Below are 20685 nucleotides of genomic sequence, written 5' to 3'. Positions count from 1 at the left end.
CCTGAGGTTGACAGAGTAATGTAGTACTGTTGTTTCAGATCAGAACTGTATGTTAATATGATCTGTGAGAGACAGGAGCAGCAGAGAATCAAAATGTGCATGTGTATGTGCACACGTCTACGGGTAGGATCTAGGCAGTGCAGAGCACACAGGGACATCATACACCTGTGTGGTTTCGTACCCTCCTTCCAGTGATACACTCTGCTGGAAGAGGTACTCATATTTACACACATATTTGAGTGATGCTCACACACAAAGCAACCTCTTACACACACACACACACACACACACACACACACACATTTTGAAGGCAGTTTAGTAAGTAGCATTGGGTTTTGGAAGAAGAAATAGATCAGATATATTAGGCCATATGAAAGAACTTTCCTTCCTTCCTTTCTTCCTTCTTTCTTTCTTTCTCTATTGTCACTGCAATGAGATGTCTAGACTTTTTCTTTGTGGTATTTTGGGTTTTTCCTACTCTTTTGTGCCTACTTAGCCATTCTCACTAAATCATTCATGGTTTATTCCCACAAGGGCTTCACAAGGCCTCATGTGATCTTTCATCAAAAGCCCAAGGTTTCAGAGGCAAGCCCCACTGCAGATTTCAGCTCCCCACACGATGTGGCTAATGGAGATAGTTCACAGTCAGGAAGCTGGAACCTGAGGTTAGACATGTTCTCAGAGAGTGGGGTGGCGATGTCGCTCTTGTCTTGTTGATTGTTCATCTAGGTACTTCACTTCTGAGTGAACTTTAACACAACTTCTTTTTAAAGATTTATTACACACACACACACACATACACACAGTAGCTGTACAGATAGTTGTGAGCCACCATGTAGTTGCTGGGAATTGAACTCAGGACCTCTGCTTGCTCCGGCCCCAAGATTTATTTATTATTATATCTAAGTACATTGTAGCTGTCTTCAGACACACCAGAAGAAGGCATCAGATTTCATTACAGATGGTTGTGGGCTACCATGTGGTTGCTGGGAATTGAACTCAGGACCTTCGTAAGAGCAGTCAGTGCTCTTAACTGCTGAGCACCCCTCCAGCCCCTTAACACAACTTAACTGTTATATAAGAAGTTAATTGGCTAGCTGGTATACATGTGTCAACACTAACACTAGTAAGTCCTTTCATTTAGCTTCAATGCACCTTGCAAATGCTACCAAGAACCTAGGACTCCAAATCTCCAGAGTAAGGAATGAGAAGGCAGAGTTCAGCAACAGCATCATTTTGGGTACTTCTTCATATCATTAGCATATTTGTGTCCTGTGAATGTTTTATAACTCTACACGGAGAGAACAACTTCATTAATTTGTTCTTATTTATGAATCCAGACTGCAAGAATCAGAGCCCCAAGTTTCAGAATTACCAATGTTGCTGTCACTTCACAGAGGTCTAGATGGAATTTCTACAATGGAATAATTTATTTAATTCAGATTGTGATTTTTTCAATATTTTTATATAGTTCAGAAAAAATGAACTGTCTTAATGACACTAATTAAAACAAGTGGCTTCAGTTGTGTGAGCCAATGACTGTCAGGGAAAGCATATGACACTATCTGATCACTCTCATTGGTCTTTGAAAGCTACCTCCTGTAAGAGCTTAAGTTTTAGGTTTTTTTTAACCCTCCCCATCTTTAGTACACATTTGCTTTAGTTGGTGAAAGTCAGAAGGGCATCGTAGTTGGTGGCTGGAAAGGGCAGTTTGCCTAAAAGTGTATTTTAAACAGGTAGCAATGAAGGCTTCCTTTCCCACATGAAGTGGAGTGCCAGTGCCCACAGACTGGGCATTCTCTCTCTGTGGGTACCTTGTAGGCTTTTTGGAGCGCCTGTCTCTCCGAGATGTCTACACCCTTCCTTTACCCCACCCAAGCTGCTTGGAGGAGACAGCGGGGAAACACTAGTTCTGAGCCGATTCTGAAGGAGGAAAAACTTCCAGAGCAGAGCCGCAGTGTTTGTCTCCTGTCTTTCAGATTCTCCCGCAGGGGAGTTGCTTAGTCTTAGGTTTCCTTGGGAGGTAAGTGAGGAACAGTGAGTGGACCGCAGGCTCCTCTTTATGTTGTCTTACTGTAAAGTCAGATGTGCATCTCTATCTTTTATGCTTCTTCCTCCTGCAAACTGTGTGGAAAATCAGATTTCTTCAAACACCATCTCATTAAATGTGTGCTAACTTCTGTGCCTGGCATGCTCTCGGAAACTAAGAGGAAGTGTTTAGGGGAGTCAGGGATTGTGTGGCCCTCGTAACTTCTTACAAGTGATCCAGTCTGTGGATGTAGTTCAGTCTTGAACTCAGAAATCCGCCTGCCTCTGCCTCCCAAGTGCTGGGATTAAAGGTGTGCGCCACCACCGCCCGGCTGTCCCCTAAGTACTTATACACACTTTGATAGGCATGCACCCAGCAACATGCACACACGTGTGCATAAATAAATGTAAGGTAAACAAAAAACCCCCCAAAACCTGTCTACTTTTTGGAACATTTTTAGGGAGATGAAACATGTTTAACAATCTTAGTAAAAATGTCTTTTTATTTTTTGTTTGCTTCTGTTTTCGAGATAGGGTTTCTTAGTGTAACCCTGGCTATTCTGCAACTCACTCCATAGACCAGGCTGGCCTGAAACTGCTTCTGCCTCCTGAGTGCTGGGATTAAAGGCATGCACCACCTCTGTTTGCTAGAGAGGGGGTCATGAACCATTCAGTGTGGACAAATTTGGCCATTCTTTGAGAGCAGTGAGTGTTTTAACTGCTTATCCGTCGTTTGAGCCCTATTAATAATCTTCAAGGGGAGATTTTAGCAGTTGACTGCAACTTACATAGCATCCTTTCAATTAAAGAAAGCTCTATAGAGTACGCTGGTAATTATTTTTTATTAATTGTCTCAAACACGTATGTACGTGTGTGTGTGTGTGTGTGTGTGTACATGTGTTGTGGTTACTGTTTTAATTTGGCCCATAAAAACTCCCATACATCTATCCAGGAGCCTTAAAAAAGCTCTTAAAGTTTGGGGTATGGAATGGAAGTTGACATAAAGACCATCGCCCGGGGCTATGGGGATTAATGCCTGTACCTTTATATGTCTTCGACTAAGCAGGCACACCCAGGCGGTATGAGACTGTTCTTAGAGCCAGGTTAGCTATGTAGGTGATTTACTGCTTATTCACCGAATACAATTATCATTGTGTGAAGCCTTGTTCAGTCAGGCCCTTTGGTCTCCATCTCTAATCTTTCTCAGGGCGATGATTATGGTATCCCCATATAATTGCATGCATGTGTATGCATGGCACAGACCTGCACATGCAGTGTCTTGTTTCCTCCTTATCACAGTCATTCCAGACTTTGTGTATTTCACATGTGTACATTCAATACTTATAATTTGTTCACCTGTTTGGTGTGCTCCAGTGAGCGTGTGTGTGTGTGTGTGTGTGTGTGTGTGTGTGTGTGTGTGTGTACACGTACAAATGCCTCCCAAGTGCTGGGATTAAAGGTGTGTACAACCACTGCCCAGCCAGTCCAGGTATTTATTTCTAATTCGACAGCCTACGGCTTTCAAAACCCTCATATTTAAATTTTATTTTAATTTTTTTAAGTATATTTGTGCATCATGTGCATGCTTGCTGTGTCTCTCTGTGGAGAGGCCAGAAGAGGGCTGGGAGTCGGCTGCCCTGGAACTGGACTTGGAGTTCTGGGGCTCCTACCCAGGTTCTCAACAAAATCAGCGTGTGCTTTTAATCATTGAGTCACTGTCTCCAGCCCCAGAAATGAGAATTCTAAGTTTGAAGGAGAAAGACCAGCAGATGTTACAGGCAGCGTGTGGGCAGGTGGGCATGGGCTGCCCTCTGCTGTCCTTGAACTTGTAACCTGACGGTGTATAGGCAAGTCTGAGGGCCCTACAGGGACACAGCACAGACCGCTCTGCAGGAGCCATCCTGGCAGGAGCAGGCTATGTCTCTGGGCAAAAGGGGAGTGGTATGCTCTCGCCACCCCCTGAGCAGGAGGAGGGAAGGGGAAGAGAGTTTCAGGCAGGAGGACAGCAGACACTCTGCTCACTGAGCCAGGGGTGTAGGGAAGCAGCAGACAGCATCTGGGAGGCAGCACATTTGCAGAAAAATTTCTGTGAGAATCGTTAGAATTTCTTTCAAAACAGTCACATTATTAAATAAAACTTCGATAATTCACGTTGGCACTACACATTTCCTTTGCCAGTTTTTACATTCCCATGGCTGAGCACTTGGCTTCTCACTGCTCCTGTGAGGTGGTCAGATGTGGTAATATCCTCCTTTATCACCATGAGGAAATAGTGCCAAGGCTGAATTGTATCCAAGATCTCAGAGCAGGTCCCTAGCGAAGCCACCCTAGAGAAGCCGGGGTCTGCCTCCCTCTTCAGTACCGAACCTCTGTGGCCCCCGTTTCCTGGTAAGCCTTCCTGGAAAAGCTCTGTTCTGTTGAAACCTGATGCCAAGCGGAGCTGGGTGGGAGTGGAGAGGTGTCTCCTACTCAGTTCTTTGGTAGTAAACCAAAGTCCAGAAGACCTTTGCAACGTTTGCAGATGTCAGTACTGAGCGTCATTCTCAGGCCACGGTCGGCCTTCTGCTGCTTCTGCTCTGGTGATTGTGGGTGACGAGCAGTAACGAATGGTTTTGGTCGTGCGTAGAACAGAAACCCGCTCCTCCCCAAATGTTGGCGTGCCTGTCTCCAGGACAGACAGTCTTTGAGAAGCCAGTTTGACAGGATCTGGAAGCTTGGCCCAGCCGTTTCAGAGCTTTTGTTCCACCTTGTGTGACACATGGTTTGAGTCTGCCTGTTGTAAAAACTGCCTACCGCAGCGGTGGGGACGATAACGAAACTGGATCCTGTACTCCACTCCTGAGACATTTTAATTGATCTAAAGGCTTTCAGAATAGGGATGTCCACCTCAGGGTCGATGGGTGCAGAATGAAACGGCTTTCTCCGTGCCAAGCTAGTGATCAATTTCCTAGTCAATGGTATCAATTTGAGGAACTAGTATTATGTTAAGAGTCTAATGCAGTGCCAACTGTGACCTGAGTTCAATAAGTGGCTACTGTGTTCTCTGCTTAGCTGAGTAGGGCTATTGTTCTGGTGTTACGGCCATGCCTCAGTGGGGAAGACACCCTGCTGGAATGCTGGTCTCTGTACAGACTCTCGTGTGACGTGACGCGACGCCTGAGGTACAGCAGTGGTGGCCTGCCCACTCCAGGGACACAGACACCAAGCGCGAGGCAGCACTGAGTTCTGGGAGTTAGTGAGCCTGTATACCCTTAGGAGACCCAGAATCCTCTTGACCGATTCTTGATTTTGCTGTTGTGTCTTATTATCTAGTGTTCCAGAAGGAATCTTTTTATAAATCTACCTTTGAGTCTCAGCTTCTTAGCCAGGACTGATGGGGCAAAAGTTAGAGGGAGAGCCTGGCTCTGCTCTGCAGGAGTGACAGTACCTAACCTGAGCCCCACAGGGGGCATGTGGCTTTCAGAGCAGGGTTAGCACAGGGTTAGCACCAGAATCTCCTTCCTTCTTGGAAGTTTCCTTTCAGAGGCAGAGGAGGCGGTGAGCTGCACTTCTTTATTCCTGTCCTCCTCTGACTTGCTTTTAGGTTGCAGAGGGAGAGAAAGGATTTGAACTCTCAGATGAAGCACTGATAGACTTGAGCTACACTGACTCTCGTAGCTCCTTTTCTGTTTTACATTTATTACTTAGGGGAGTGTGTGATGTATGCGTGTGTGCAGGTGCATATGTATGGTGTATCTGTGTTGTGTGAGCATATGTATGTGTGGTGTATGTGTGTGTACACGAGGCATAGCACACATGTAGAGGCCGGAGGAACAGTGGGATTTGGTTCTCTCCTCCTACACGTGGCTTGTAGGGATCGTAGGCATCGGCATCAGCCTCGCTACTTCCACCCGCCGAGCTGTCTCACCAGTCCTTTCTTTTAAATCCAGGTTCAGAGGTAGCTGGGTGCTCTAGGTGAGGTGGGGAGAGGGCGTGAACGCTAACAAACACTGCAGCAGTTCATGGGGCTTGGATGGGGATGTGGCGGGAGAAAGCACCAGGAAGCATGCTCTCCCTGGGAGGCAGAATAAGGGGATGTGAGGAGTGCTTTCAGCACTCTGCGAGCTGCAGTCACCTCTGAGGAGGACACACCTCGGGCCGTCGCTTCCTGCCTCATTCTGATTTTGGAAAGCATTGGCTAGCTCCTTGGTTGGTCCTCACTAGAGCTTGCTTCGTCATTTCCGTTGATGGCCAGTTGCTTCCGGGGCATTGCCAGGCAGGAGGTGGGACTGTAGGTGACACTACCGATGGTGACAATGGCAGTCAGGCAAAGCCAGTGTATATTCATATTGTATGTCCAGGTGAAAACAGCCTTTTTTTTTTCTTTTTCTTTTCTCCCTTTGTTTCTGACATTTATGCTGAAATGTGGCACTACCATTTGGTCCAGGTTTTTTGACATCTTTTCATGGATTTTGGAACTAAAAGCCAGTTTGCGATGCAGAATGCCTGAGGAGGCATGGATAGATGGCTGCAATGGAGTAGAAATCTCTTTACTGAAGAGATAGGGTATAGCTCTGAATTTCCTGGCTGCACCTCATAAATAACAAGCTCCAAAGATGTCCCCAAGTTAGCAGGGCATTCAGTGAACACACACCGGGGCGGTGTTGGCATTTGGACGTGGCCGTTAGACCCGTTCACAGCCTGCCGCAGATGCCTGTTTTCTTTGGATTCTTCTTAAGTTGGAAAAAAAGGCAACGTGGTAGCTAACAAACCCTCTGTTATGAATTAGCAACCAGTATTATAGGATAGGACACTCTTCAATTGCAGCTGAGCCCAGGGAAAAGGCTGCTTTGGTACCTCACTGCTGTCTGTGGGGTGGGGCTCTCTCTAGCAGGGGCATCACATTCTGTGGTACTTGGTGTGTGTGTGTGTGTGTGTGTGTGTGTGTGTGTGTGTACAGGGGCTCAGGAGTGACACAGAACAGAAGGGGCTGTTCACTGGAAGTGACAGATTTGTGGGCTGCGTTCCAGGTTCTAATATAAGAAAAGGGTTAGATTTAACCTTTTTGTTTTGCGTTGAGCTTAAAGGTACATATAGACTGTAGACTGGAGTTTCACCAGAGACGCCTATCATGGCAAGGCTTGGAGCAGCTGCCACATCTGATGCTTTCGATTTAGTTAGAGCTGAGGTGGAGGCAAAAGTAGTCGGCCTTGGCTCCGTGTCGTTTTATCTCCTCACTTCCTGTGTTGTCCTTTATGCACATAAAGGCCGTAGAGATGGCTCAGTCTTTAAGAATTCACACTGCTCTTCCAGAAGACCTAAGTTTGATTCGTAACACCCTACCATGCAACTTACAGTCTAGTGTGTAACTCCAGCAACAGGGGTTGTCACATCCTTCGCTGGCTTCTGGGAGTACCTACACATATGTCTGTCTGTCTGTCTGTCTGTCTCTCTCTCTCTCTCTCTCTCTCTCTCTCTCTCTCACACACACACACACACACACACAGAGAGAGAGAGACAGACAGACAGAGAGACAGAGAGACAGACAGAGACAGACAGACATCTTCAAACATTGAGTTGTAGAGAACTGTAGTGAAGAGCTGTTGCTGGCTGGGCCTGGCCCATGTGCTCCTCTAGTGCTCAGATACTGTCCATGTCTATGCTGTTTTAGTCTGGGTTATCTGTGACTGTTGCTGTACGGTAGCCAGCTTTGGTACCTGATCACTCTTCTCCTTTTCCTTCCATCTGATGCTCTTCCCTCTCCCATCATCCTCTCCTTCCCCCTTCTTCCTTGTTGAGAAGGGCCAGTTGAGTGTTTTACTACTGAGCTACGTCCCCAACCCTCACTGTTCTCCACTGTTCTTCACCGCTCCCTTCAACCTAATGGTCACATTCATACGGGTTTGGGCAAGTAGGGGCCTCCAGCTTCCTCTCTTCTTCCCCAACATGACGTGGGTGGTTCCTTCTTCCACGGTGCAGTTACCAGCACTGCAGAAGTAAAGGGTAGGTCCTGCAGCTGACCCGCCTGTGCTGGTCCACACTGCTACCTACCACTCGCTCACACCAGTCCCACACCAGTCCCGGCTCGCTCACACCAGTCCCACTCGCTCACACCAGTCCCACTCGCTCACACCAGTCCTGCTTCCTCACACCAGTCCCGCTGACGAGGTTTTAAATGGAGCTCTCTCTCTGTTTCCTTTGCAGCAGACATACTCCAATGAAGTCCACTGTGTTGAGGAGATTCTGAAGGTGAGTTGGTAATTACTGTGTCGTCGGAAGCTGAAGTTTACAAACTGCAAGAATTTGGATCAGTGTTTTATAAATTTCTCAAGTTCTGCTTCCCCATAAAGACTGAGGACTGTGCTTATTTCCCAGAGAGGAGACGCCTTATATGGGTGTAGCATGGACAATGACAGGCATTACATAGCCCCGTGTCCGTGTTCTTGCTTTTCATACAGTGAAACCTGGTGCCTGTGGCCTCCTAATGAGATCTTGAAACTTGAAATGAGTGGAGGCGGGTGTGGTGGCGTATGCTTTAATCCAGCACTCACTGCAGAAGCAGGCAGATGATCTGTGTGGATCAGGCAAGCTGTGGATAGTCAGTGAGATCCTCTGCACACACACACACACACACACACACACACACACACACACACACACGAAATGAATGGCCATATCTAAACTTCCACATTGGGTTGTTTTTGTTTGCATGCTTATTTGAGTTGTGTCAACACCTTGTTGCTGCAAATGTATCATTATATACATTACCTCCTGTAAATGCATCCTCACACATATGTTGCCCACCCACTGCTATAAATGTATCATTATGTACATTACCTCTTGTAAATGTGCCCACACATATATTACCTGTTCACTATGAGCTTGCTTTTCTCAAGTCAGAGAAGTGCACAAATTGTCATACGGCCCTTTTTTTTTTTTCTTTGATTCCCAGGAATTCGGAGCTTAATTTATTGCTTGTATTCAGTAATTGTAATAACCTGGGGGCGGTGTATCCTGTGTGTTTCTTATTCTCTCTGTCACTCATGATTTGCTTCGGTTGGTCTTAATGATATTCTTGTATCTTTTATTGTAAATTTTGGTTCTTTTGAAGTTCTAGATCTATGGCTTTTAATCTACTGTTCACTGCTTTCTTTCTAAAAATTTACCCCATATTTTACTTTAATTCCACCTTCATGGCTGATGTTCGCGGCCAGTAGATAAGAATGTTGGTTATATATGCAGAAGACTGCAGCTGTGGCCTAGGAGGCTGGGACAAAGAGGTCACACGGCCATCTTTGTCCCTAAGATGGCAGGGAGTAAGGATCAACTGTTTTCTTTGTAGTGGCCCCAATTTCCCTAATGCCTAAGACATTTAGGGAAGCATGGAAGTTCTTTCAGACTACCACAGAATAGCCTAAGTCTGCACGAGATGCTCTACCTCCCAGCACTAGCTTTCTCAGGACTTAGCCTTAGGCCTTGGGCGACGTTAGGAGTAACTGGTAGTTAGAAGTCACACATATCAGTCGGAATAAGTTATCGGGAAACACTCGGATGATGTTTCTCCCTCTTTAATGACTGCCACACATAGAGTGTGCCGACTGAGCAGCAGAGAAAAGAGTTCACTGTGTGTGATGGAGACGCCCTGGACTCTACGTTTCAGTTAACCGTGGTGCAGCTGCTGAGGTTGGGGTGCACACCCAGGAGGCTGAAGCAGGAATGTTCCCTACACCCTGCCTTTAAAATCCATCCCTGTCTCCTACAAGTTGCGCTGTTTCTACTTGCTGGTTTTTTGTTTTTTTTGTTTCTTTGTTTTGTTTTTTGTTTTTTTTTTTTTTTTTTTTTTGCGCCTTCAGGTATTCAAGCACTTACTTAAATTATCCCCACAACATAAGTGGTCAGAGCTTACATTTTAGTGAGAACTGAGGCTAGGTGTAATCCTGTGACGTCTTTGCCTTCGCTTCCTGCAGGGCTTTGGCTAGTCATTTAGGTCTTCCCCTTTTTTTTTTTTTTCAAATTTTGTAAAAAAAAAAAATATTTCTTTTGTGAAATGCTTATCTAATATTTTAGCTCTCTCCGGAAGTGTTTGTGTGCACATGTGCATGCACATACGTGCGTGTTCATGATTATCCACAATACCGATTTCCCCTGAAGTGTTTAAGCAAAGCAACAGAAATGCCATGATTGTGCTGAAAAGCATATTAATTTGTAGGCTTTAGAAACCTTGCCTTCAGCTGTGAAAATAGGGAGCGACAGTTAAAGTAAAAGGCCGCCTGCTTCTGAGCCTGCTGGCGGTGCCACCAGGGAAGGGTCAAATCTATTAGAACCCTCCCGAGTGGGGCCAGCGGCCTCAATGACTTGTTTGTTTAAGTCAAACAGGAAAGTTCTTCCTTTGAACTTCAATAATTCCCGGAAGTGCAGTGGAGCAGAATGTGCCTACGACCAACCAATGGCCTTCCCAGCGCCGCCTGCTGCTCCAGTGCCCAGGGCTGCCCCAGCCTGCTGGCACCTGCTGGAGTGCTGGTGCACTGCGGTGTTCACCCATGCTGGGCCAGCTCAGTTTCTGCCCCACTGTTCTCAAGCTGCTCTTTGGTCAGTTTTGTAAGCTCAGCTTCTAGTGTAGCCTGGTGCAAGCCTTGCTCCCAAAGTAAATGAAATGCCCTCTGAGATTTTTGCGGCTCGCCAGCCCGCTTTAAGTTGAAAACTAGCTCTGTGCTCCACTTATGTTTTGCCTTCTCTTCCTTTTCCAAATCTCTCTAGGAAATGACCCACTCCTGGCCGCCGCCTCTGACAGCCATACACACACCCAGTACAGCCGAGCCGTCCAGATTTCCTTTCCCTACAAAGGTAATTCCATAAATCACGACAGGCACACTAGCTGTGGGGAGTGTAGGGTGCACTACAGTGAGAAGAATACAGGGCGTGGCTCCGGTCTTGCTCTCTGGAATCTTTGAAGACTGGGCTAAAGATCGCAGTTTAGCTTTTATGGTACTTCCTAAGGCTTTTAGATAATTCATTCTCCTTGTAGTGAATGTGAATGTCTTAGAATTGTATAGGGCTTTATGTCTTCCAGCATTCAAAACTTCTTCATGCAGTTTCTCGTTTGAGGGCTTATCCTCTAGAGATACAGGGAGAAGGAAACAGAGGTAGGCTGACCGCCAGTCTGGGTTCCAGACACATGCCTCCATATGAATGTGCACATACATACCTTGTTTATCTCATACTTCCTAAAGTGTTTTGCAGTGGCGTGAACAACTAAGCTAGTGTTGGTTTCCATAACTACCAAACAGGCTACTGACATGTTTTCAGTGACCCATTGAAACAGTCATCCTTTTCTTTTTGGCTTGTACTTTAAAAGTATTTTTTTTTTCTGTTTTATTTTACGGGCCTGGGTGTTTCACCTGCATGTATGACCTCATGTGTGCCGCACATGTGTACAGCACGTGCGTGCCGTGCCCACAGAGGCCAGTCAAGGCACTGGAATCATGTTGGTGCTGCTAACCAAACTCTGCTCTGTGGACGAGCCACGACCCCTCGTAACCTGAACCATCTCTCCATTCCCAGCGTATACTTTAAATAACCTTCAGCATGTATCCTGAGCACAGGGGTCTGTCTGGCCCGATACGCATACACTCCTATTTCTAGGAGCCCTTTCTGTGGTACTGTTTTCAGGAGCTCTGCCCACAAACCCCATGTTTATCATGGTTAGTCCATCCTGTTTATAACAATACTTCTATACAAAGAAGATCCGTTAATAACGGTTTTCAAGTAAAGCGTTAAGCCTTGCAAATACAACCGCTTAACACCAAAGGCAAAGTAAATTCTTGGAGAGCCTGGAAGTAAGGAAAGTGATTGCAGGCAGAGATCAGATTGGTCAGTGGCCATTTTATCTGTTCGGAGTAACTGATGATTGACTGGAGGGCTGGGCGGTTTGCGCAGTGGCCTGTAGGAGGGAGGCAGGTGGTTTGCGTCGTGTGGTGACCTGTGAATGTAGCAGGCGGTGAGTAGATTGATTGAGTCTCTGTTCACCATCACTACATATTTGTCTAAATTTGAGTTTTACGAAACTGGTGTTTGCTGCAATGCCTGCACGGTATTGCTGTAAGCCACACAGCTCTAATGGTAAACTTTTCTTCTTAGGATCCTCTGCACGTCAGTTCTGCAGCCCAAAGCCAAAGTAAGTGAACAGTTTGTATTGCCTTTCAGAACAAAGCTTCAGGTTTTGTTGTTGTTGTTTGCTTTTGTTTTTAATAATTGTTAATGGATTTGGTAATGATACACTCATAACAATTGCCCAGGGGAACAAAAAAAACTCAGCGCTGCTCTGTAGGTATAATATGAAGTGAGCTGTTTTCATTAAATTCTAAACAAATACAAGTTAATATTACATGGCACATTTTCTGATTTTTTTTTTTTTTTTTTTTTTTGCTGTTGCTGTTTTAAAGATTTTTTTTATGTATATGAGTACACTGCTGTTGTCTTCAGACACACCAGCAGAGGGCATCAGATCCTATTACAGATGGAGCCACCATTGTGGTGGCTGAGAACTGAACTCAGGACCTATGGACGATCAGTCAGTGTTCCTAAGCACTGAGTCTCTCCATCCCTTGTGTCTTGTTTTTCAAGACAAGGTTTCTCTGTGTAGCCCTGGCTGTCCTAGAAACTCACTTTGTAGACTGGGCTAGCCTCTCACTCAGATTCACCTGCCTCTCCTGGGTCAGATTTGTGTGCTACCACACCTGGCTGACACATGGTTAGATTGACTACAACTCTGTAGGTATTGTATCTGTGGAACTGTGTTTAAGGACACAGTACTTTAGCACACCAGTATGTAGTACATGAAACTTGACCCACTCTGCTGTCTGATGCTGGTGGACGGGCTGAATGTTCACTGTCTGGCTGACGGGATGCCGTCTTGTAAGGAAGTCAGAACGGAATGGCTTCCCCACCCTGTTCCCCAATTAGATTGCCCCTGAATGTTGTGAGTTGTCAAACCAGCTCCCTGAGGTTAATGGCCGTGTGAGGAGATGACTCCTGGGCAGGCAGTCTGAGGATGCATGGACCAGTCCATGGTAGTCGTGAAAGTGGAGTGCTAGCCCAGCTGTGGACAGGGGGTCTCTACTCCTCTTCGTCTCTGGCTTGCCTTCCCTTCTGTCTGTCCGCAGCTTGTGCTTTCTGTGGGCCGTGGCTGCATGGCTAATAGTTTTCTAACGTTAGACAGACAGAACCTTAATCAATCCCACTGTTGGGTTCACTAGGGTGGAACCTCCCCACCCACTTGGCCTGTGCAGCCTCGGGGATGCACAGACTCCGCTAGCTTTCCTGGGCAGGACTCCACAGGGTTCCAAACGCAGGTCATTTGGAGGAATGCTGCTTTTCTCTCGGTGTTTTGAGAGAGAATTCTGTCCTAATGAGAATGTGGCCTCTGTGGAAGAGAGACATATGGATGAGCACAGCCTTCATTGAAGAGTGTAGCAGTCTGCAGGCTAATTTCACGTCAGCTTGACACAGGCGAGCCACCTGAGAAGAGGGGGCCTCGATTGAGAAAGTATCCCTGCCAAACTGGACCTCGGGCAAAACTGTGGTGCATTTTTGTGATTGCTAATTAATGCGGAGGGCCCAGCTCACTGCCGGCATGCCTGCAGCCTGTGGGCTGGTGGTCCTGGTGCAACCCGTAGGAAGCAGGTGGAGCCAGCCAGTAAGGTGCGCTCTTCCATGGTCTCTGCTCCAGCTCCTGCCGTGAAATAAACCCTTTTCACTCTAGGTTGCTTTTGATCTTCAGTCACAGCAATAGGAACCCTAACCAAGACAGCATGCATTTGCCAAAGTATGATAGCAAGTCAGTTCTTACTGTTCATTTTCTGTTTTTTGTTGTTTTGTTTGGGTTTTGTTTTTGCTTTTGTTTTTTTGTTTTTTGTTTTTGAGACAGTGTTTCTCTGTGTAGCTCTGGCTGGCCTGCAACTTGTTTTGTACACCAGGCTAGCCTGGACCTCAGAGATCTACCTGCTTCTGTCTCTTGATTGCTTGGATTAAAGCTGTGTGCCACCACTGCCCAGTGAATGCTTACTTTTTAAAACAACAACAACAACAACAACAACAAAAACCCAAAATAACAAAAACAAAAAAAGCCACTGGGCCTATCGGTCCCACACAACATGGCCAGGATGACCAGGAGTCCTTGTGAATGCCTGGGCTTTGTAGCTCTAGATGTCTAGGTCAACAATGTGAAAGTGTGAGCGCTGCTGCCACCATGAGGAAATAGTGGGTAACTGCAGACACAGAAGGTTTAAGAGTAGCTCGCCCAACATTGGTCCCCTGACCACTGTGCCTGTGTCTGGACACATCAGCCACTTCCCAGCTGGCACATTGCCTTAGATTCAGTAGCCTTTAGGGACATCATGGGTGTCCTTGGGGATGAATCTCTCTGCGGCACCCCTGTGCTGTGTCCCTGAACTTTCTGTCCTGTATCCAGTACTGTGAGCCTGGCTCTCACCCCTGTTTCTGCTGACCGCTGCACACTGCACACCCAGCCTCACCTGGCACAGACCTGGGGCTCGACCCCCACATGGGTTGGTTCTCCTTCTTCCTGAAGGTCTTCCTGCACTCACTCTGGTAGAATCCCACAGATTCTCTCTGATTCAGCCATTGCCAGCTTTCTGTAATTTGCCTTTGGTCATTACTAATAGACTACTCTGGAATCTCAGGACAGTGCATTTACATAATTGCCCTGTGTACTTACCTCAGACTGCCCTAGGTTGTGGATGCTTGTGGACCTGTTTTGTATCTGTCTAGGCAACTGCAAGCACGCTTGCAGACTGGGCCGGATGTCTGTAGACATATTGGTCCCTACCAGGGTGTCTATAAATAGCTGCTGAGGGAATGAATTAGGCCATGGGAGATTGACTCCAGGAGGAACAGGCATGGGAGAGAGGCTGTGCAGTTACGGATGGACCTGAGAGTCAAGCCAGGTGGGATGTGAGAACAGAATTGTCATGGACCACCTGTGGGGCCCAGTCAGCCGTCATCAAGAACAGAAACTGCCCCCCTCAGTATTGAGCAGGTTGGGTGCTACTCTCAAGCTCTGTGTTCAAAGTAACCCTGGCTAGAAGTCCGTTGCTGCGGCTGTTTCTGAACAAGCATTCTCTTTCACGAGACCATAAACGCTGTCCCGAGAGTGCAGATTGGTAACCAGGAAAAGCAGACAAGCGGGAACTTAGAGCCAGTGGTTGGTTGTATAAACCTGTTGTTGTATAAACATGCTGTTCTGACTGTATCTTCCTCCCCACAGAACAATATGACGCGCCATCAAAAACCCACCCCAATCCCCGGCAAGGAACTTCGTAAGTAAAAAAAAGGAAAACCAACCTTCATTTATTAAAATTTGATAATATAGTCTTGAAATTTTCCGTGTAAGCCCATTACATAGATTGCTCCTCCCTCTCCTGCTCTCAGTTAGCGAGTTCATTAAAGGGCTTCACTGTAGAGGGCGGAACCCTCCTGGTTCTGGCCGATTCAGGGTTCATGCACTGTAGGAGAGCGCTGAGGGGTTATCTGGAAAGAAAGGTTTTGAGCTATTATTTATGCATCGACCATGGAACTCCAAAGGCTTTTAAAATTTCAAACTTAAGTAGTTTCAGCTTTGGAAATTAAATTTGGTAGAAGTATGGAATGAGGTTTTCTGCTGTTTTCCAGCCTATTTAATGTCAGCATCCTCTTCTGTTAGCCGCCGTTCTTATCCAGGTCAGGCACGTCTAAATGTGTTCAGGTTTTTGGAGCGCTCCATCTTCACGTGATAGGTGTTTCACTCAGCATTTTGACCCAATTTGTTTCTTTAAAGTACCCAATGACTATTTCCTTACTGCCTTGCCCCTGGAAGTAATTGCTAGGGACTGAGGGAGGCGAGCTCCTCAGGGTTGTCCATCCGTCCGTCCGTCCGTCCGTCCGTCCGTCCGTCCGTCCGTGTCTATGCTGTCGCCAGCACCCTGACTGTTAGAAGGGCATTGCAGGCGCTCTCTCTCACTTTAGAATCCTGCTTCTTTCTTCTGTGTTTCTGCGGTGCCCCAGGAGGCCAGAAGAGGGCGTTAGATCCCCTGTAGCTGGCATTACAGGGGTTTGTGAACTGCCACGTTGGTGCTGGGACTTCAACTCTGGTCCTCTGGAAAAGTAGCCAGTGATTGTATATGCCCAGCCATCCCTCTAGCCACTTACTTTCTAATTTTTAAGCCCAGTATTTGTTCCTAGGAGGAAGGACATTGCCAGAAAGTGTCAGATGACTCAGAGAGGTTGTTACATGCCACCAAGGGGTGATTTTCATTTCAACACAGAAAGATGAACAGTAGCCTGAGAGTTTTGATAGATGAAGTTTTGTCTTCTGAAGGATTGTGGGGTTTTTGTTTGTTTTTGCTTGATCGGAATGTATTTTAATGTGCTCTTGGTAGATGAGGAGGTTTTGCTTGTTAGTTAGTGTCCTCTACTTGAAAAAGACAAAACTCACCAAACTTATGTCACTTGGGTTTCCCCATTTCTGTTTTGTGTTTTCATTTTGGGGGTTTTGCGTACTCCTGAGTTCTGGCAGCTCTGAGTCACTGCCTTATTAGACTATCGAAGAGCTGGGGCCCAGGACCAATTCTGTGGGAGCCTGTGAGACTGGCCCCGGCCACCAGACTCTGTCTGCACTTGTCTGTGATGGTTGGAGGCCATGGGAAAAGGTCCGGGCCGTTGCTTCGGGGCATCCAGGAGGGAGAACTGAAGAAGCCCAGGTGGCTCAGCTGAGCGGTGGCACCCAGGGCAGGAATCTGCTGTGTCTGCTTGCGAGTGAAGGATGAAGGGCTAGCCGGTGCTGCACCCCAAAGAGGCCTGAGAGGGAGCGGGCAGAAGTCACTTCTCTCTCTCTCTGTCCATCATATGCAGCCCTGGTGTCCTAGCAACACCATAGCAACCATGCAAATCAGAGAAGCCCGAAAGTCCACTGTAAATGTACTTAAACCCCGTGGTGATGGGATTTTGTAAATAAAAACTACTCATGAGAGACTCAGGGCAAGGTAAAAACAGGACAGACGCAGTCAGGTGGCGGTAAAAAGAAAATGCACAGGAAGTGCTGCCAAGTATGGGCGGATGGATAGTAATGCTTGACTCCGTAGTGCTGTGGGAATGGGTTTGTGGTATTGAGAAGTGCTAAGGTGTTCCTTTTATGAGCTTGCCTTCGGTGAGAGCGAGCGGATACGGTATTCCAGCCTAGTTATGCTATAATGCTCTCACCAGCGGTGTGGTAGGTTCCTTAGTGCTAGCAGCTAATTTGATCCTTGACAACCTTGAGTCTTTATAATTCCTGGAACACCAGAATTGTTAATTACAGGGCTATTTATGCTTTGGTTTTGAAAGGAAGAGCAACCTATGTCTTGCTACTTCTAGAAGTCGCTAATCCATTTCAAAGGAAGAGTGAGGTCCCGTTCCCTCCCCCTGGGTCTGTAGTAACTCGTTTCTGTCTAGTCTTGGGCGCAGGAGCAAACACAGTGGCAGCCAGATGGATACATAAAGCCGTGAATATTTGAATAGGCTCCTTGTAGGTATGCGTCTGCACGTCTTACCCTCTCGTTATTTTCCAGTGAACCCCATGAGTAAAGCCCTGCTGGTAACTGATTAGCTATGGTATCAGTCCTGTTTGCCTCCAAGTTCAGGGGAGGATGTGTTTATTTAGTGGCACTTGGCTGTTGGTCCACTTCCTTCCCAAGATGTAGATCTGCAGTTTCGGGACAGCACACAGAATGCTTCCTCTTCTGAGGTTATTTTGTCCCGTGCAGTTCTTTGCTGGGAGTGCAGGGCACTTGGCAGCCCCTTGGAGGGCTGCAGGCCTCGGGCCTTAGAAGCACCCCACTCTTCCTGCAGCCGGAATCCTCATCTCAGGGATGAGCGTCACGGAAAGGTGCTCACCGCCATGGATTTATTCATTGCCTCTGAAATCAACCCCTGCTTTGAATAAAGGAATAAGAGATAGTACTTCAGGGTGACCTAGGGTGGGGTGACACAGGGGGGCTGAGTTACTGGTGGCCAGGGGAAGGCTGTTTTTTTTGGGGGGGGCGGTAAATAACATGAGTATTCAAGCTGTCTCTTGTGCTAGCTTTTAAGAACCTTGGTACAGATGGGAGAGCCAGGAGTTGGTTACTGTGCTGCCGTTTGAATCAGCCGCAGCGCAGCAGTGTGGCCATGCCAGCGGGAAGGCTCCAACGGGCCTCCTGGTACTTCCTTGTTTTCTCTTTTGTTTCTCTGTGATGCAGGGGATTGAGCTGTGGGCCTTACTCATACTCCCGGAAACTTACACCCCCAAGTCCCTAAATGTCCCTTAGAATGAGCTCTGTTAGCACAGTTTCTCTGTCATATTTTGCTTGGATATTCACTGGCAGTTTAAACCGAGAGTGTTGGCAGCAGATAGGTATCATCAAAAAGAGATTGTAGAAACTTCGTCGGGTGGAAATCTTATGCGCTGGTTGTTGAGATGCCGCTCCAGGACTTCGGGGACGCACACCTGTGCTGTCCTGTATCCTGTGACAGATTTTTGTGGTGGCCAACACTGCTGAGTGCACTACACCTTGCTTCTTGGAAAGGGACACCTTGTTTTCAAGTGACTGAGAACCTGGGGTTTTGGGGTATACACAGTGACCTCGTTAACTTGCATACAGAAGGGAGTGTTTTATGTATTTCTGGAGGAAAACTAGAGCTTTAGCGTGAGGGGCAGTAAGGATCTGAGCTGCTGTCCCTCCCCCTGCTCCCTCCTCCTCTACCATTGTCCCTCCCTCTCCATCCCTCCTCTCCTTCCCTCTTCCCCTCCCCTTTTCTCCTCTTCCAGCCTTTAGTGGCTTAGGATCTGATTTGTTTGTTTATGATACGATCTCTCCTTTTCTTCATACTTTGTAGCCTTCCATGGTCTCCCACAGGCAAGTGTGGCCCATATTTCTGCCCTATTTCCAAAAGGAACCAGAAGTCAGAATTAGTGGTGCTGTAAACCCAGTGCTTGGAAGGCTGAGGGAGGAGAATCACCACAGGAGTGGAGACAGTTAGGTCTGCATTATGTCTCCAAGGGGTAAATGCGCCAGTGCCAAGCCATGCTCAGCAGGCAGAGGCAGGCAGGTCTCAGTGAGTTCAAGGCCAGCCCTCTCTGCATAGGAGAACCTGCCTAAGACCCAGACAGGCACACAAAGGGACAGACGTCTGAGTGTGTCGCAAACTTAGGGAATTCCACTGTGTCTTGGAGTTCAGCTTCCTCCCTTCCTCACGTCCCCAAGTTATTTGGGAGACCGAGTAGCATACAGTGTCTTCATTCTGTGTTTGAACACATAGGGTGTGAACACATGAATGTGCCACACATCAATCTACCACCATCAGGATGTAGTGATTACAGGTGACTGCGGTCAGCTTGATTCCATTTGCTCCTTAAGTAAAATGGTACTAAAAATTAAGCCAGAGATGAGCTTATTTTAAATGGTGTCGTGGCTATTTCTGGTTGTCAACTTGACTATATCGGGAATGAACTACAGTCTAGAATTGGAAGGCTCACCTATGATCCTAATTTGGAGGCTCAGAGATATAAGTTTCTGACCTGGATCTTGGCATGGAGATCTTGAAGCATAGTGGCTAAGACAAGGAGATTTCCGAGTTCAAGATCATTTGGGATTAAAGGCATGGGTGCACATGCCTTTAATCTGGGCCACGCCCTCTGCTGGAGACCTACAGCCTTTAATCTGGGCTATACATTGGCTGGAGATATATAAGGACATTGGAAGAAGGAAGATTTACTCACTCTTCCTTGCCTGCTTGCCTTGTGGGACTGAGAAACTGGTAGATCCTTGGACTTCCATCCACAGCTGCTGATGACCATTGTTGGGGAGTTGGACTATAGACTGTAAGTCATCGACAAATTCCCTAACTATATAAAGACTATCCATCCATATGTTCTGTGACTCTAGAGAACCCAAACTAATACAGAAGTTGGTACCAGGAGTGGTTCTAGAGGAGCAGAAGTATAAGGATGAATGTTTCAAAATTTTGGAGTTGGTTGGTTGATCCAATAGCACCTTCAACTCCTGAAACTTCTCCAGATTCTCTCCGTCCTGGGAGCTCGGATAATATTGAAGACCTGTGGATGAAACTATATCTCAAGCTTAAAGAAGCTAATGCCTTTGATTATCTTGATGAATTAGGTGATTCAGTAGTATACAATACTTTCTCCAAGTTGGGGAAAAAAATTGATTTTGCTGGCTGGTTGCTCTTAGCATCTGGGGGTGGGGAACAATGAAGGAAAGGTAGGAGTTGTGTGATAAAATTAAAGAACTCCAGACTCAAGTAAACAATTTAAAAGCTGCTAAGTGTGCCCTTGAAGAGAATCTACTCTCTAGCAGCCATAGAGCTCAAGTAGCAGAAAATCAAACTGAAGCCCTCATTATAAGGTTGGCTGAATTACAGTGAAAATTTAAGTCTCAACCTCAGAGGGTGTCAACAGTTAAAGTAAGGGCATTAATTGGCAAAGAATGGGATCCTATAACTTGGGATGGGGATGTGTGGGAAGACCCTGTTGAAACTGAGAATTGTGAGTCTTCAGATTTTCAAGAATTTGTTCCACCTGAAGAAGTAGTACCCTCAGCCCCACCCCTTGAAATAATGCCTTCTCCACTTGAGGAAATTAATCCC

General features: G+C 46.7%; 1 protein-coding gene across 1 annotated transcript in view; it reads left to right on the top strand.

The window, feature by feature from the left end:
* Positions 1 to 20685, top strand: part of Aff1 (ALF transcription elongation factor 1) — a 101362-nt gene that overhangs the window by 48082 nt on the left and 32595 nt on the right. Inside the window, exons 4-7 of the mRNA XM_052199176.1 lie at positions 8212 to 8256; positions 10765 to 10851; positions 12145 to 12181; positions 15293 to 15344. Of these exons, the coding sequence (XP_052055136.1) occupies positions 8212 to 8256; positions 10765 to 10851; positions 12145 to 12181; positions 15293 to 15344 (221 nt within the window). The remainder of the gene's footprint in view (positions 1 to 8211; positions 8257 to 10764; positions 10852 to 12144; positions 12182 to 15292; positions 15345 to 20685) is intronic.

The sequence above is a fragment of the Apodemus sylvaticus genome, chromosome 11, assembly GCF_947179515.1.
Source record: "Apodemus sylvaticus chromosome 11, mApoSyl1.1, whole genome shotgun sequence".
In the NCBI taxonomy this organism is placed as follows: domain Eukaryota; kingdom Metazoa; phylum Chordata; class Mammalia; order Rodentia; family Muridae; genus Apodemus; species Apodemus sylvaticus.
This window is presented reverse-complemented; position numbering and strand designations above follow the sequence as displayed.